At 45.4% G+C, this 13,994-nt stretch overlaps 1 protein-coding gene across 3 annotated transcripts in view; it reads left to right on the top strand.

The window, feature by feature from the left end:
* The window catches only part of ABL1 (ABL proto-oncogene 1, non-receptor tyrosine kinase), a 65,874-nt gene that overhangs the window by 40,459 nt on the left and 11,421 nt on the right, over positions 1-13,994 (top strand). For all 3 annotated transcript variants that reach the window (XM_031601729.2, XM_031601730.2, XM_031601731.2), the window contains 5 exons: positions 2,657-2,830; positions 3,537-3,832; positions 8,787-9,059; positions 12,805-12,889; positions 13,252-13,429. In XM_031601729.2, coding sequence (XP_031457589.1) covers positions 2,657-2,830; positions 3,537-3,832; positions 8,787-9,059; positions 12,805-12,889; positions 13,252-13,429 — 1,006 coding nt within the window. The remainder of the gene's footprint in view (positions 1-2,656; positions 2,831-3,536; positions 3,833-8,786; positions 9,060-12,804; positions 12,890-13,251; positions 13,430-13,994) is intronic.

Genomic DNA, 13,994 nt, shown 5'->3' on the forward strand with positions numbered 1-13,994 from the left:
AGTGGGAGAAGCCGTGCCATTGAGGGTACTTAGCATTTGATAAGGCAAAGCGTTTGACTGTGGGCCCTCTTTGTGCATGGGCAGTGAAGCAGGAACCAGATGCTGTCTGTGGATGCTGGGCCTTTCTCCTTGAAGATAATATTGTTCCATCAGGGATAGGGAATCTGTCAGTGACCAGTAAGGAAATCAGTGGGACAGAGAGGCACAGGGTTGGGAGCTTTGGGAGTGCATTAAATCTGCAGTGATTCTGCCCCTTATCCTAATTTCTTTTAGGGGAAAAGGAAGGAAGGAGGAAGGTAAGGAGAGGAAAAGCTTTAGACAGCATGTGCTTCGACTCCAAAGAGATTACTGAGTGTATTCTGTTGTCCCTTGCTTTGGAAACCTTGTGGAAAAAATGCCAGCACAGTTTGTAAGAGCACAGGATGTTTGTTTTGCAGGGAGACTGGAGGTCTCCTCCTTCCCCCCAGGACTGCCCTGCAACGGCTGTGGAGGAGCTGTTTGTCATGCTGTGCTTCTGCCTCTTTTCCAACCCTTCACTTACATTTTTAAGGGAATTTGCTTGTGTTGGTCTGGACCAGCACTGTTCACATCAGAGAACTTCTTTACACAGTCCCTAGCAGTGATTCATGGCTTCACATAAACAGTAATTAGCAGGGGATAGCTATGCTTATGAAATCTTTTGGTGTACAAACATAAATATCTCCTGGTACAAACTTAATTTGGGGGGAAAAAAAAGACATCCATATGGCTGATGCCTCAAAATAAAAGCTCTCTCATTTCCTAGTCTACTGTTGGAGAGCTGTGTTTAGCTGTTGCGAGTGCAGAGCTGAATTACACTGCTGCCCTGGGACTCCTCCCAGGCATCCAGGTGCCACCTGAGCACGGTGCAATGGAATCAAGAAGCTGTGGTTTTGCAGAGATGCAGCAGCAAGCTTTGTGGCTGCCTGGAGGAATCTCAGCTTGGTGATAACCAGTGGAGCTCACCAATGGAGCTGGACTCGCCTCCTGCCCCATCACCCAGTGAGGACACTGTCCTGTGGCACAGCAGCTGGGCTGACTCATCCAGAGGCATCTGGCCTATCGAGGGGCTCAGTGGTGCTGTGAAGCTGTAGATAAGACCAGTGTAAGAGGTGGAGGAGCTATGGTGTGTTGGAAAAGACTCTCGTCATAGAATCACAGAACTGTTTGAGTCAGAAGAGACCCTTAAAGGCCACCATGTCCCACTCCCTGCAACGGATGGGGACAGCACAGCTCCATAGGTGCTCGGAGCCATCCCCTGACCTCGGGTGTCTGCATGGCTGGGGCACCACCAGCTCTCTGAGCAGCAGTGTGAATGAGCTGCACTGTTTGCTGCTCCAAAACATGATCACGTCTGGGCAGATTTACCGAAGAGAGATGAATGCTGCCGACAGCTGGCTGCACAGGGAACCCAGACAGACCCGTCCTCTCTGGTTCTTTTGCATCTTGGATTTGTGTCCTGAATCTGCTAATAGCCTCCTCTAGGAGCCCAGACCATTAGCAGCACGTGTTGTCACAGCCCATCAGGCTTTTCCCCCCTCATCCCGCTCCGGGCCGCGCATGGGCCTGGCTGTGCTGGAGGCTGGAGGGGAGCCCGCCTTGGATTTCCGGCCTTCCTGTTGAATCAGGCCCCGTGGGGCAGGCGTTTTCCTTCCTTGCCGAGGTTACGGCCAGCCCACGAGGCGCAGGGCTCTGTGCTGTGCTGGGCAGCACTGCTGCTCACAGCCGTCTGCCAGCTACGTTTGTGTAGTAAAGTGCTGATAGCTTCGTTTTCTGAAAGGGGATCTCCTGACAGCCCCATCCCCAAAGCATGGATGTGCGTTGTTGTGTCACTCCTGGGCTGACGCATTGGCACGAGAGGCACTGCCCCCAGCAGCCCCAATCTCCTGGTGACATCCCAACAGCCTTCCCCATGGTTTGGAGGGAAGAACTGGCAGGAAGCAGTGGAACTGAATTCTCCAGCCTACTTGGATATACCTAATATTGACTGATGTGCCTCACTGTGCACATTTGAAGCTCAGTTTTTGGGAATCTGTTTTTTCTCAAAGCCTCTAGGACTCCTACAAAGTGCATGGTGCAGCATAAGCTCTCACTGTGTACTCCTTTTGAGAGCGGCAGGTGGCAGAGAGGTAACAGAAATGGCCCAGCTTTTACTCAAAAAAAGAGGAGAGATGATTAAAAATAGTATAGGCTACAAAAATACATGTCTAACTCTGTATACACCACATCTTATAAATCTCATCCTGCCTGACTTTCAGTGCTTCAAGTTCTGGTGATTTCATTTATAGGGTAGTTAAGGGATTTACCTTTTAGAGGTCTTTGCTTCTTTCAAGTCTAACCATTGCAGCACTTAGGCAAGACTGAAGGATTTACGGAGAGCCAGCAGCTGACGTGAGCAGCACTGCCTGCAAGCAGAGGGTTTTCTTCTGCTCCATGGCCAGGGCAGGCAGCTCGTGTGTTGTGAAGGGGCTCTGCAGCCACAGCATTGTGTGCATGTGGCAGGAGGTCTGCTGTCAGGAATGGTCCATGCGTGAGGAACGCGGATGTTGAGAAAACTAGAAAAATTGTAGCACGTGGGCTAAGCAGATGGCTTTTATCAGCAAAAATGAACCTGCTTTTCTCCTCTTTCTTCCTGCAGAAGCCCTCCAGAGGCCAGTCGTGTCAGATTTTGAGCCCCAGGGGCTGAGTGAAGCCGCTCGCTGGAACTCCAAGGAGAACCTCCTGTCCTGTCCCAGTGAAAATGACCCCCACCTCTTTGTTGCACTGTATGATTTTGTGGCGAGTGGGGACAACACTCTCAGCATAACTAAAGGTAAGAGAAATGTGCAGGATGTATCAGGAATCAGTGAGAAGCACAGAAAGAAAAGCCACAGTGGAACAACTGAGTTATACGCTAAACACTATGGAATTTTTTTACTGTGGGAATTCTTCTTAAACAAATACAAATATTTCTTGAAGTCATAACCTTTTAAAAGGTTAAAACTATTTGAGGTTTTTGCGTTGGACAAGACTGTGTCAGAAGAAGGTCTCCACTAAGAACAAGAATTTTAGCTGAGAAATTGAACTAGGCTGACTTCAGATGCAGGTCTTTGTCATTCTTATTGTTCTCCAGAATGCAGTCCTCCTATGAAAAATGACTGTGCAGATACAGTGTTTTCTTACTTGATCCTTTCATTCCTTATGTGCACTTCAAGTCTGCTTACTTGCTAATCAGAATAGATTTTTTGCCATTTATCCACTCCTGGTCTAGCCCCATCAAGCCAACTCAGCTCAAATAAAATTTGTTGGAATCTTTTTTTAAGCTCATACAGCATCAGAGCTGCATGACAATTTCACAGACCCTTGGAGCATGCATGTCATTTTATTTGGCTTCAGTGGTCCACTTAAGGTTAAAGAAATGCGCATGGTCCCTGCTCAGTCAGATACCCATTCTAATAATCAGTAAGCTAGAAATAATCCATCTTTTTACTCTACTCCTAGATTTGCTGTGTCTGAATATGTTCTCTGGTTGTGCTTAGGTGAAAAGCTTCGTGTCCTGGGCTACAATCATAATGGTGAATGGTGTGAGGCTCAAACGAAGAATGGACAAGGCTGGGTACCCAGCAACTACATCACCCCAGTGAATAGTTTGGAGAAACATTCCTGGTACCATGGACCAGTGTCACGTAATGCTGCTGAGTACCTCCTGAGCAGTGGCATCAATGGCAGCTTTCTTGTGCGAGAGAGTGAGAGCAGTCCAGGACAGAGATCAATTTCACTGCGCTACGAAGGAAGGGTGTACCACTACAGAATAAACACTGCGTCCGATGGGAAGGTAGGCTGCAAGCTGTCTGTGCTGCCAACGAAAACCTTGTTGGAGTGCTTTGTGCACTGACTGGTCAAGGTCAAGAAGTGATAATTGAAACGTGCAATTCTGAGCCCTGATCATAGTGTTCAGCATCCGTAGTTATAATGAACTGTAAGCTTCTGACCAGGCTGTGATGAAACACGCTTATTCCTTTAGCCAGCTGCTGAGATATAGCACAGCTCAGTAGCAAACCGCCATCCTAGAGCTACATCAGAGCTGAATGCAGTAGATATCATCAATAAGATGTTATCTAGCAATGGATTTTCATTACATATGTTCAAAAGAACCTCTAGGAGTGCCAAATCAGAGAAGTCTGTGCCTGTTGCTAATAGCCCTGTAAGTTTAGGAACAGAATACCTTTTGAACTATTCAGCCTCATTTTAAACTATTTTAATTTCTCCACAGTATTTCCATGTGACCACTGAAAATGGATAGGCACCTTCTAATTTGTATGGACCCTTTTCCAGTGTCATCTTCTTTCTTTTCTATCTTTATGTGCCCCAGCAGTGCTGTGTTTCGTGGATGCTGCAGAGAAATGTTAACATAATATGAGGTTTTCCACAGATTTTGTTGGAATTTCATGGAAACATTTTGGCTGGCATTGGGTTTCAGAAATTCTTGTTTTTAATGAATCTATTGTGAGCAGTATCTCTTCAGATCCTCTGCAGAAGTTGCAGCATGGATCTGCAGCATGGCTGCTGAGGCTCTTCTTGCCAGAATCTAGTAGTTGATAATTATTGGAAGTGGTATATATCCAAATTACAGTGCTTTGGTTCTTCCTTTTTCCTCCTTTGTAGACACTCTGTGATCAAAATCAGCACTGTGAGTTGCTGGCATGCTGCACACTCAGGGGTGTGCATGGTGACCTGCAGTATCCTTCCTCCTCCTGTCCCTGTAGTTGATTTCCCTCTGACTCACACTGATGCTGGCAGATGAGCACTGTGCACATGTGAGCATTTTGAACCCCGGCCTCCCTCAGTCAGTGTAAATAAGCATGTGTCCCTCATGCCATAGCACGTTCTTCATTTTAACTGCAGGAGGTTTTGGCATATGAAGGCTTTCATCCCAGCAGAGCTGTTTTTATCCCCCCAAAGCAATAATTTGTTCAGCTCTGTATTGGCCAGGTCAACTGTTCATTTCCCACAAAGTTGCTTGAATTGTTGTTTTTTTGATAAAATGTGCAGGTCAGCACAATGCACTAAAACAGACCTGCAGTCGGTGGTGGTTGGAAATGCAAAATAGAGGAGCAGCAGTGAGTGAGTGCTGGGCTTTGGGAGGAGGTGGCCGTGTGCCGAGGGAAGGGAATTATGTTGTGCCATGCTGCAATTAGCAGCCTGGCATGTTAAGTCTCATTTGTTTCCATTTGTGTTAACAAACTGGGCAGCAGCATGCTGTCTCTGTGGCCCACCTCCAGCCTGCACTGGGCTGGGAGCACCTTGCATTTCCTTTCACCTGCCAGAGTTTAGGGGTGAGGAATACAGACAGCCAATATCTCTGCTTTCCCCTTGTGAAATGGAGGCTGTTGGATCTCAGAGCTGCTGCTGTCATGCTCCATTACCCGTGTTGCAGCACTGCGTGGCTCTGCAGAAGGAAAGCTGCTACCTCCAGCTCCCTGGGCACCTGGGGCTGCCACAGCCTGCTGTATCGTTAGTCAGCCTGTCTGAGGAGTTTAGTGTCAGCAAGTGCTGCAGGAAGGGTGAATGGCTTTGGTGGATTGTGTCCTGCAACTGGGAGAGCAAAGAGCTTTTACAGAAATGTGCAGAACAACTGCTGCTTGGCATGGTGTGCCATGCATCGCAGAGCCCTGTGCTGTCTGTCTTTCTGCTGTAAGAAAAAGAAACAGGGAAAGATGGGAGATGTGTACTTCTTAGCTTTAGCATTGATAGTGCTGAATACACTGAGATTCAGCATCAGTTCCTCAGGGAACTTTTTTTTTTTTTTATTTCCCATTTTAATGGGACATATTCTTCCAGACCACCTCTTAATGTTTTTTTTTCTTTTTTTTTTTCTAAAGGAGACACTCAAAGTGACCTTTTTGATTTGGCTGGCATGGTGCAGCTAGTCATTTGGTAAACCACTTCCGTGGAGCAGAGCCCTTGGTTTTCCTGACTTGGTAGTAAAAGCCTTCTATTGAGTAACCAAACTGAGCAAACAGCATTGCCCAGCCAGTTTGTGAAATCCTGCTGTCCTCAGTGTTAGGGGCACAGGATGTGTCTTGCTTCTCTCGGAGCTTCCAGTGGCTTAACTGGATGCAGGTTAGCTCCTTTACCATGAATCTCAATCAATTTTGTTGTGTAGGTTGTTGGCTGATGGCAGGGTGGGAATCCCTTCGGGTTAAGGATGTGGCTCACATGGATCAGCATCCCTGCCTCCAGTCAGAAGGAACAAGGTCTGATGGGAGAAGCTGTGGATAAACTGATTTCAGGTGTCAGTGCTATGAGCTGGTCACTGAGAGGGGGGCAGAAAAATTCCTTCAAAAATGAGCATGTGTGGTGGATGGGTGGTTTGATTTTGTGTTTTTTTTTTCTTTTAAATTTGTGTGTGTGAAGGCATGAAGTGCTGTCCCATGGCCTGGGCATGGTGATCCTGAGTTCTGTTCCCCAACCTGTTACAGGTTTGCTGTGAAACCTTTGGCCATCAATTTAACTTCCTTCTCATAGGATCACATAATCTGTCACAAAAATAGAAATATTTCTCATTTCTGTGAGATTTTGAGATTGTGAGATGCAGGCATCATAAAAGCAAGGACAGCTTCCTTCTCCGTGGTTCCCTAATAATTCCAGGTGGTCCAAGTGTTCAGCACGATTTTACACATTTATCCTCACTTTTGGACAGATTTTACACATTTTAGTCCTCGGTGTAACACAGGAACAGCTCGTACTACTGCTCACCCTGCAAGTGCTTCCCAAATTGACACTGATTTACATTCTGGTTGTGCTGGCAAACACTCGGTGGTCTGAAGAACTGTTTGCTTCTTGCCATGCAGCTGTAAGAGTCTCTCTTAAGTTGGCACCCTTCTGTTCTCAGAACATCTGTTTTTAAGGTGATTTTACCCCTGGCCACGACAGGTGTTGAGGTTTGTTCCAGTTACTTCACCAAAAAAATATTTGACTCAGTTTGGTTAGGAACTGAGCTCTTGCTCCCCAGGAGAGTGCCTCTGTTTTCCAGAGCTTCCATAGGAGCTTTGCCATCAGCAAATGTAGCAAAAGGAGAGTAAATATGTTATCACTGGAGTAGTTAATTGTTCAGGTTCAAGCAGGTAATTGTTTTGTTCAAGTAATTTACAGGAATGTTGGCCACTGTGCATCTTCTCCCACTCCCTGGAGCCTGGGTGCTGTTGCCATTATAATGGGGGTTGTGATTCCTCTGCAGTAGAAAGGCTGGCTTCTCAGTGTAGCTGCCTGTGTTGGATAATGCTCATGTTCCAGAAAACTTATAGATGGCATTGCTCTGTTGCCCCTACAGCTTGTAGTAGTCACCAACCAATCTGTGGGTTGTACTCTCCTGTATTTTGTCTTTTTGGGATTACATGTGTCTGAGCTGAGCATTTTACCTTTTGCAGTTCTTTTTGTAATGTCCATGACATGTATAACTTAGCAGTTGCTGCCAATTCTGTCACCATCCATCCTTAAGCCTTTGCCTGATTTTCAGAAACAGAAGTAGGGAGCTGGGGAAGCAGGGTGCTGAGAGGCCTCTTCTGTCACTCTCACTGCTGTAGGTGATGCAGCTGCTATTTGTACTCACCTTTTCATTTTCTTTATTTATTCCTAGTGCTCATGTAACCTTCAGAACATTTGTTCTTCTCCAGTGCCTCTTATTCTCATTTTTATAGTAAATAGATGCTTGCAAAGGAGCATCTATACAGAATCTGCCAGTCTCCAGTTCAAAGACTCCTCAAGTTTGACCTTTTTTCTTCCTTCCCTGCAAACGTTTTTTTCCCCTCTGCAAATGCATCTCCATTTTCTGTTAGACATGTTCACTTATTGCTGGAACTTCACAGATGTGTTTTCTTTTTCCATCCAAGCATTCTGTCTGGGTGGAGGAAGTAGTGCTTGGCTGCAGGTCTGGGATTTGGGAATGATTGGCATCCCTGTCAGCTTCCCTGCTTTGCAAAATGAGACAGATGGATGCTGCACATGCACAGACTGAACTGTTGAGTGCATATCCAGTGTGTCAGAAGGTTTCTCCCTCTCCATCAAGTGCTACCAGCACCACTTTGTTCTTACTGTATTTGTGGCTTTTGTCACCTTCTGTAGCAGAAGATTGATCTTGAGTGTGAAATTGGAAGTACTAAATTGTAGCAGGGAATCACTTGTCCATTGCCTTCCATAAGCTTTTAGGCTCAAAATGGAGCTTATTTTTGGATGTTAAAAGGTAACAGACATGGGTTACCATGTGTCTCGACAGATTCCCACTCAGTAATAATTCTATTTCTGTTACTGATCTGTGCCCATCACAAGAATGCAGCAGGCCAGCTATCTTATTTAGGGCAATAGCAGGGAAGCTACCAGTTTGTTATTGAAACTTCATAAAGTTAGGAAGGTAAAATGTCACAATTGAAATAATAAGAATGTGATCAAGACGCAGAGGTAGGAAATCCCTGCTGTTCAGAAACATTCCACAACCCTCACTGACCAGACCAGAAAACCATTTCAAGCAACAGCATGCCAGTGTAGTGCTATTTGCAGTCATTCCTTCCATGCTATTTCAGCAAAGCGTGTGTATTTTCTTCAGAATCTGTGCATTTCCCATGCAAATGTTCACCTTTCTCAGCTCTGGGCTTCTGCAGAGCTCGTGGTGTTGCAGTTCAAGTAGAAGTGATACGGTGCTTCTCTGTCGTGACTTCACAACGTAGTTTCTGCATGTGAATGCTCCAGTGTGAGTGACGTGACTGAGCTTTCTATTCTCCTTGCTCCCTTAGCTGTACGTCTCTTCAGAGAGCCGCTTCAACACCTTGGCAGAGTTGGTCCATCATCATTCAACGGTAGCAGATGGGCTCATCACCACTTTGCACTACCCGGCGCCCAAACGCAACAAGCCCACTATTTACGGGGTGTCTCCAAACTATGACAAGTGGGAGATAGAGAGAACTGACATCACTATGAAGCACAAGCTGGGCGGCGGGCAGTATGGAGAGGTGTATGAAGGAGTCTGGAAGAAGTACAGCCTCACAGTGGCTGTGAAGACCCTAAAGGTAGGACCCGCATCTCTGAGCAGTCTCGTTTGTCTCCTTTTCAGCAGGAAGTGAGTTCAAGCTGGCTGACTTCCTCCAGCCCCATGTGACAATTTGGGGTTGGTGATGGCTGTGCCTTTCTGTACTTTGGCCTAGAATAATAGATAACTTCATGAGTTTATGATTCTCAGTGTAAACTAAGCAAAGGAGGATGTTAACAGTGCAATTCTTGCTTTAGAACAGGTGAGATCTTAGAGAAGTAAGTACTGCTGTGGCATCCCTTGCATTCAGGAGGTGGCAAAGGTGTGCTGGTCATAGGTGAACATGCTAACACAAGCTGATGTATTAAGGAAGGTTGTGGACTGTGACTCAGCCAACATAAAATTCAAAGCCTGTATTTCAGGGAAACTCTTAATGCTTTGATTGTTTGTCTCATGTGGCTTCTTTCCCAAAAGAGGAGCTCCTTGTGTACCCAGTAGTCTTAAGCAATTGTTCACAGCTGTTTATTATCAGAAGATACAAGAGGAGGAAAAAGTGCATCCAAGCTAAAGTATATTAAAATTCGTAAGAGGGCTTAATGAGGGACTGGATAATCAGTTCTGCTTCTGGCTCTGCTCCCTTATTTCTGCGTCTTGGTCTCCTTGCCTCTTGAAATGCAAATAATGCTCTGAGTTCAGAAGGTCATTGCTTAATTCATTTATGTTTATAAATGTGTCTTGAGATCTTCTGGCACCATCCACACGCATTGCATTTGATTGCTTAATAGGAGATTTAAGCTAACTTGACACCATGTTTTCTCTTCTCGCATGGAGATGTGGTTTGGTCTTGCAGAAACAAACAGAAGAGGCTTTTTGTTTGTTTCTTCTTGTTTTTTTTTTTTTTTTTTTTTTTTTTTTTTGCAATGGAACTTTTGAAGTGGAGAGAGCTGTATAGATGTATAGTGTCAGGGGGAGAAAACTGCCCGGATTTGGGAAAAATATTTCTTCCTTACCGTCTGAACAGCAGCAACCTCAGTATTTCTGGGTTGCTACGGCCGCAGAAAGTATTTCCATTTTGGCCTTTTGTGTGTGGTGGAGATTCCCGTTCGGGCTCCCCAGTGGAGAAGAGCAGAAGCAGCAGCTTACACAGGCAGCGGGTGACACCTAGTGTTAGGGCCACCGCACGGGGACTGCGGGGCTGCTCAGAGCACCGTGCAGTGGGACCGGGCTGCGAGCAAAGAGTCCAACACCATAGATGAGAGAGACAAATTGCTTCTCGAAACGTTCAGTTTGCTGCAGCATCTTCTTTCTGCTTTCTGGCTGTGACACGAGGATCCCTGATGTCTCCTGTCCCTCATCTGTACCAGAGTACCGTTGTTGCGTTCTTGTACCATGTCCCTAAAATCCATCAAGAAAGGCAAATGACGCCTTGTGCCATCGAATCTCTGTTTGTGCGTTGGAGAAACCTCAATACAGACCATGACTGTTTCGAATACATCAAATAAATATTTAATGAAACATGACTGAAAGTGGTTCATAATGTAATATGGAACAGTGTGTGCCACTGGGGAATGCAGGAAGAACCAAAAAGAGAGTTAAGAAACACTTCAGTCTGCAATTATGCACACTAAAACCGTCCTTAAAAGCAAATTTATACTCCACCTTCTTTAAATCCATCAGTCTAGTGCTTGACAGGTGGGGTTACAGCTCCCTTCAAAGTTTTGGGAAATATTTAAAAATGGCATTTATATTCCAGTTCTACATGGGAAAACAAGCCCTCAGCAGCTTCAAGTGACTCGCTTCATTTTCTGCCAGAGAATGTTTTTCACAGCTTCGTACGGTTCTCCTTGTTCCTTCCCTGTCTACTCCAGAAGAAGGATGGAGGAGAGGCAGGGTTGAAGGCACCGAAAATCCACACAGTTCGTGTTGTGGAGCAGTGCTCAGCAGCACCCATTTGTTGTTCAGTTTTCTGTTGTGTTACAGCCAGCACAGAGATCACACGAGAAGACAAATGCAGCACATGCTGTTTTTTCAGCCTCGTGTAACTGGCAAGTGCTGGGCAACATGTTGGGATGTAGATGGTTCCCATTGGAATGTTCCATTCGAAACCCAGCGAGCTGCACTGGACACAGCAGGATTTCAGAGGGTCTGTGGCCATGACATGGCATGCTCTGTGTTTGCTTTTTTGCTCCTGATCCTGTTGGAAAGAGGCAGGAGGGCTGCAGGGACTGGGCTGGAGCATCGTGCCCTGCCTCAGTGCCTGTGCTCGTTCTGCAGCCTGCTGTGCCTGTGCCCCAAACTCAGTTCCCTGGGAGGGCTGTTCAGTGGATGAGCTGTTGGGAGCTGCCCAGCTTTATTTAATGTTTATTTTTTACCCCAGCAGATGGGGCAGCATGGAGCTGTCCCTTAGTGAGCTTTGTGCAAGTTCAGGTTGAGGCATTGTCCTGTTTTGCTGGGAAAATATGGTGTTGCTGGAACTGTTTTATTTATTCTGTGGTTTTGTATAACGGAAGATGGAAACTGGTAAAATTCTGCCATCAGATTTTCAGGGAAATCATTGTTACTGTAATTCTCTGCATGCATCCTTCCTATTAATTTGGTCAGTGAGAGGCAATAGATTTAAAACCACGGAGCAGCAATGCAGAGGAACAGCCTTGTGCAGCCTGCATAGCATACATAAGTGCGTGTTTAGGGTCGTTTTGCAACCTGGATTATTAACCCTGTTTCCTTTGCCAAAGAAAATGGTTTACAGTTCTGTTCCCCAGGACCTTTGGGCGATTCGTTTTGACAGAGCGTGTTCAGAAAAACACAGCTGCCAATCAAGCTAATTGGCAACGAATAGTGAATGATGGATTGAAGCTGTTTGAAAGAGGCTCTCATCACTAACTGCAGAGCAGAGTGCTGGCTGGATCTTACAGCAGCAGCCCACTGTTATCATTCTCACCAGCAGCAGTAAATCCTTTCCAATCCTTCCTTAAAACACTTCGTCCATGTAGGCTGTCAACATTAATCCACCAATGAAAAAAAATATGGATTTAGAAAGAAACATTGCTTTAGGAATGGATCTGTATTTTTTGCACCACTTTGAAATGACCTTCGGGCCGTGGGGGTATATTTGCTTCAGAATATGTATCTTCTGAGCAAGATAGTATCTTCCTCAGCTTTCTGTTGTGCCAAGCAACTTTATGGTGCTCAACAAATAGGCAGTGACACATCTGCCCGGACCCATTACGTCATGGGTCAGGCTCTAAATGCCAGGGATGAAGGATGAAATCTGTGAAACCTCGGGCTCTCAATTCCCCAACCGTTGGCCGTGCTTCTCTCTGCAGTGTGGTTTCCTTGCTCAGGCCCACTGAAATTGGGGGCTTGCATCTCAGCAGTTGCTCAGACCTTAGCTTGGGTGTAGCCTTCCTTTTGATTTTGTTCTCGTTTCATTTCTTTCCGTGCTGTTGATTTTGTGTGGGTTTTTTTTTCTTGTTAGGAACAAGCGCGCTGAGCTTTTTCCTTTTCAACTCCTGAGTGGTCCTGTGAGAGGCCCTTCACAAAAGGGATATGGATTTTCTTGCCCAAAAAGCTCCCTTACAATAAGAATGATAAAAATGTATTTTTAAAAATCCTACAAAAAAAGCCCCAACAAAAAAAAATGTTCCTCACTCCCTGGCATTGTGATGTGGCTACAGGGAAAAACTACCTTGAAAGAACTGTGGCTGATGCTGTCACTTTGCAGTTCTTTTTGTGTCCTCCTCTGTGCATGCTGTCCTTGCCAAAGCTTTGTTATTGTTCTGCAGGAGGATACCATGGAGGTGGAAGAGTTCTTGAAAGAAGCTGCAGTAATGAAGGAGATCAAGCATCCGAACTTGGTGCAATTATTAGGTAAGTGATAAATACCAAGCAGGGGGATTTGAACTAAACCCTTGTGCAGTGATATGGATGTTAAGGAGCAGATAAGCTGCTTACCATACCAAGGCTTTAAATACAGGCACTTATTGTCTGGCAAAATTCACAATTTGTACCGGTAATACATGATTTTTAATGATCTCGTCTCCCTAACGTTTTAAGTTGCCAGAGCCTGAAGCAGGAAATTAAAATCCTCTATTAACCAGTTCCAAGCAAAACTCATTCTCTGTACAATCCCCCTATTAGTAGCCATTAGACATATAGTTGCCTGAGCTGACGAACTTGAAGGGTCATTGATACTCTCAGATATTCATAGTGAACTTTATCTTGGTCCATAGGGGTGTGCACACGGGAACCTCCTTTCTACATCATCACAGAGTTCATGACTTATGGGAATCTGTTGGATTATCTGCGTGAGTGCAACCGGCAGGAGGTCAATGCAGTGGTGCTGCTGTACATGGCAACCCAGATCTCTTCAGCCATGGAGTACCTGGAGAAGAAAAACTTCATCCACAGGTACGAATGGCACTGAGTGCTCCTGAATCTGATCTGAATCTGAATCTACATCTCCTGATGTATTTTAAGGTTGTCACAGCCTTCCCTTCAGCTGCATCCCATGGCCTGTATTTAACACCCTATCTGCTATATTCTGATGCAGTATGTTGACCTGTCTATAGGATGGTCTTCTAATTTTTTTTTAACATTTTTTTTTCTTTTTTGAAGCAGATGTAGGTTAAAGACATATCAGTGCTTTTACAGTTTGAACAAATGCCTTAGATATAAATGCTTCCTCAAGTAACAGGCTCTTAGGAGCTCACATGAGCCTTCGTTGATTTCAACAGCCATTAAAGGCTGCTGCAGACAGGTAACACTGCTGGGTGTGTGCAGGTGCTCACAGCAAAGCCAGCCTCTTAGTGCCATCTCACCCTGTGTCCATGCTTGTTTATTTCACTTTTTTCCTCTGCGGAGATTATTGTCCACCATTGTCCAAATTATTTGACTTTAATAATGTCTGTGCAGTCTTAAAGTCCCAAAGACTCTGACCTTTAAGTGTGCTGCAATTATGGCTGGAGCTTTGCAT

The sequence above is a fragment of the Phasianus colchicus genome, chromosome 19 (genome assembly GCF_987193195.1).
Source record: "Phasianus colchicus chromosome 19, bPhaCol1.hap1.1, whole genome shotgun sequence".
Taxonomy (NCBI): Eukaryota; Metazoa; Chordata; class Aves; order Galliformes; family Phasianidae; genus Phasianus; species Phasianus colchicus.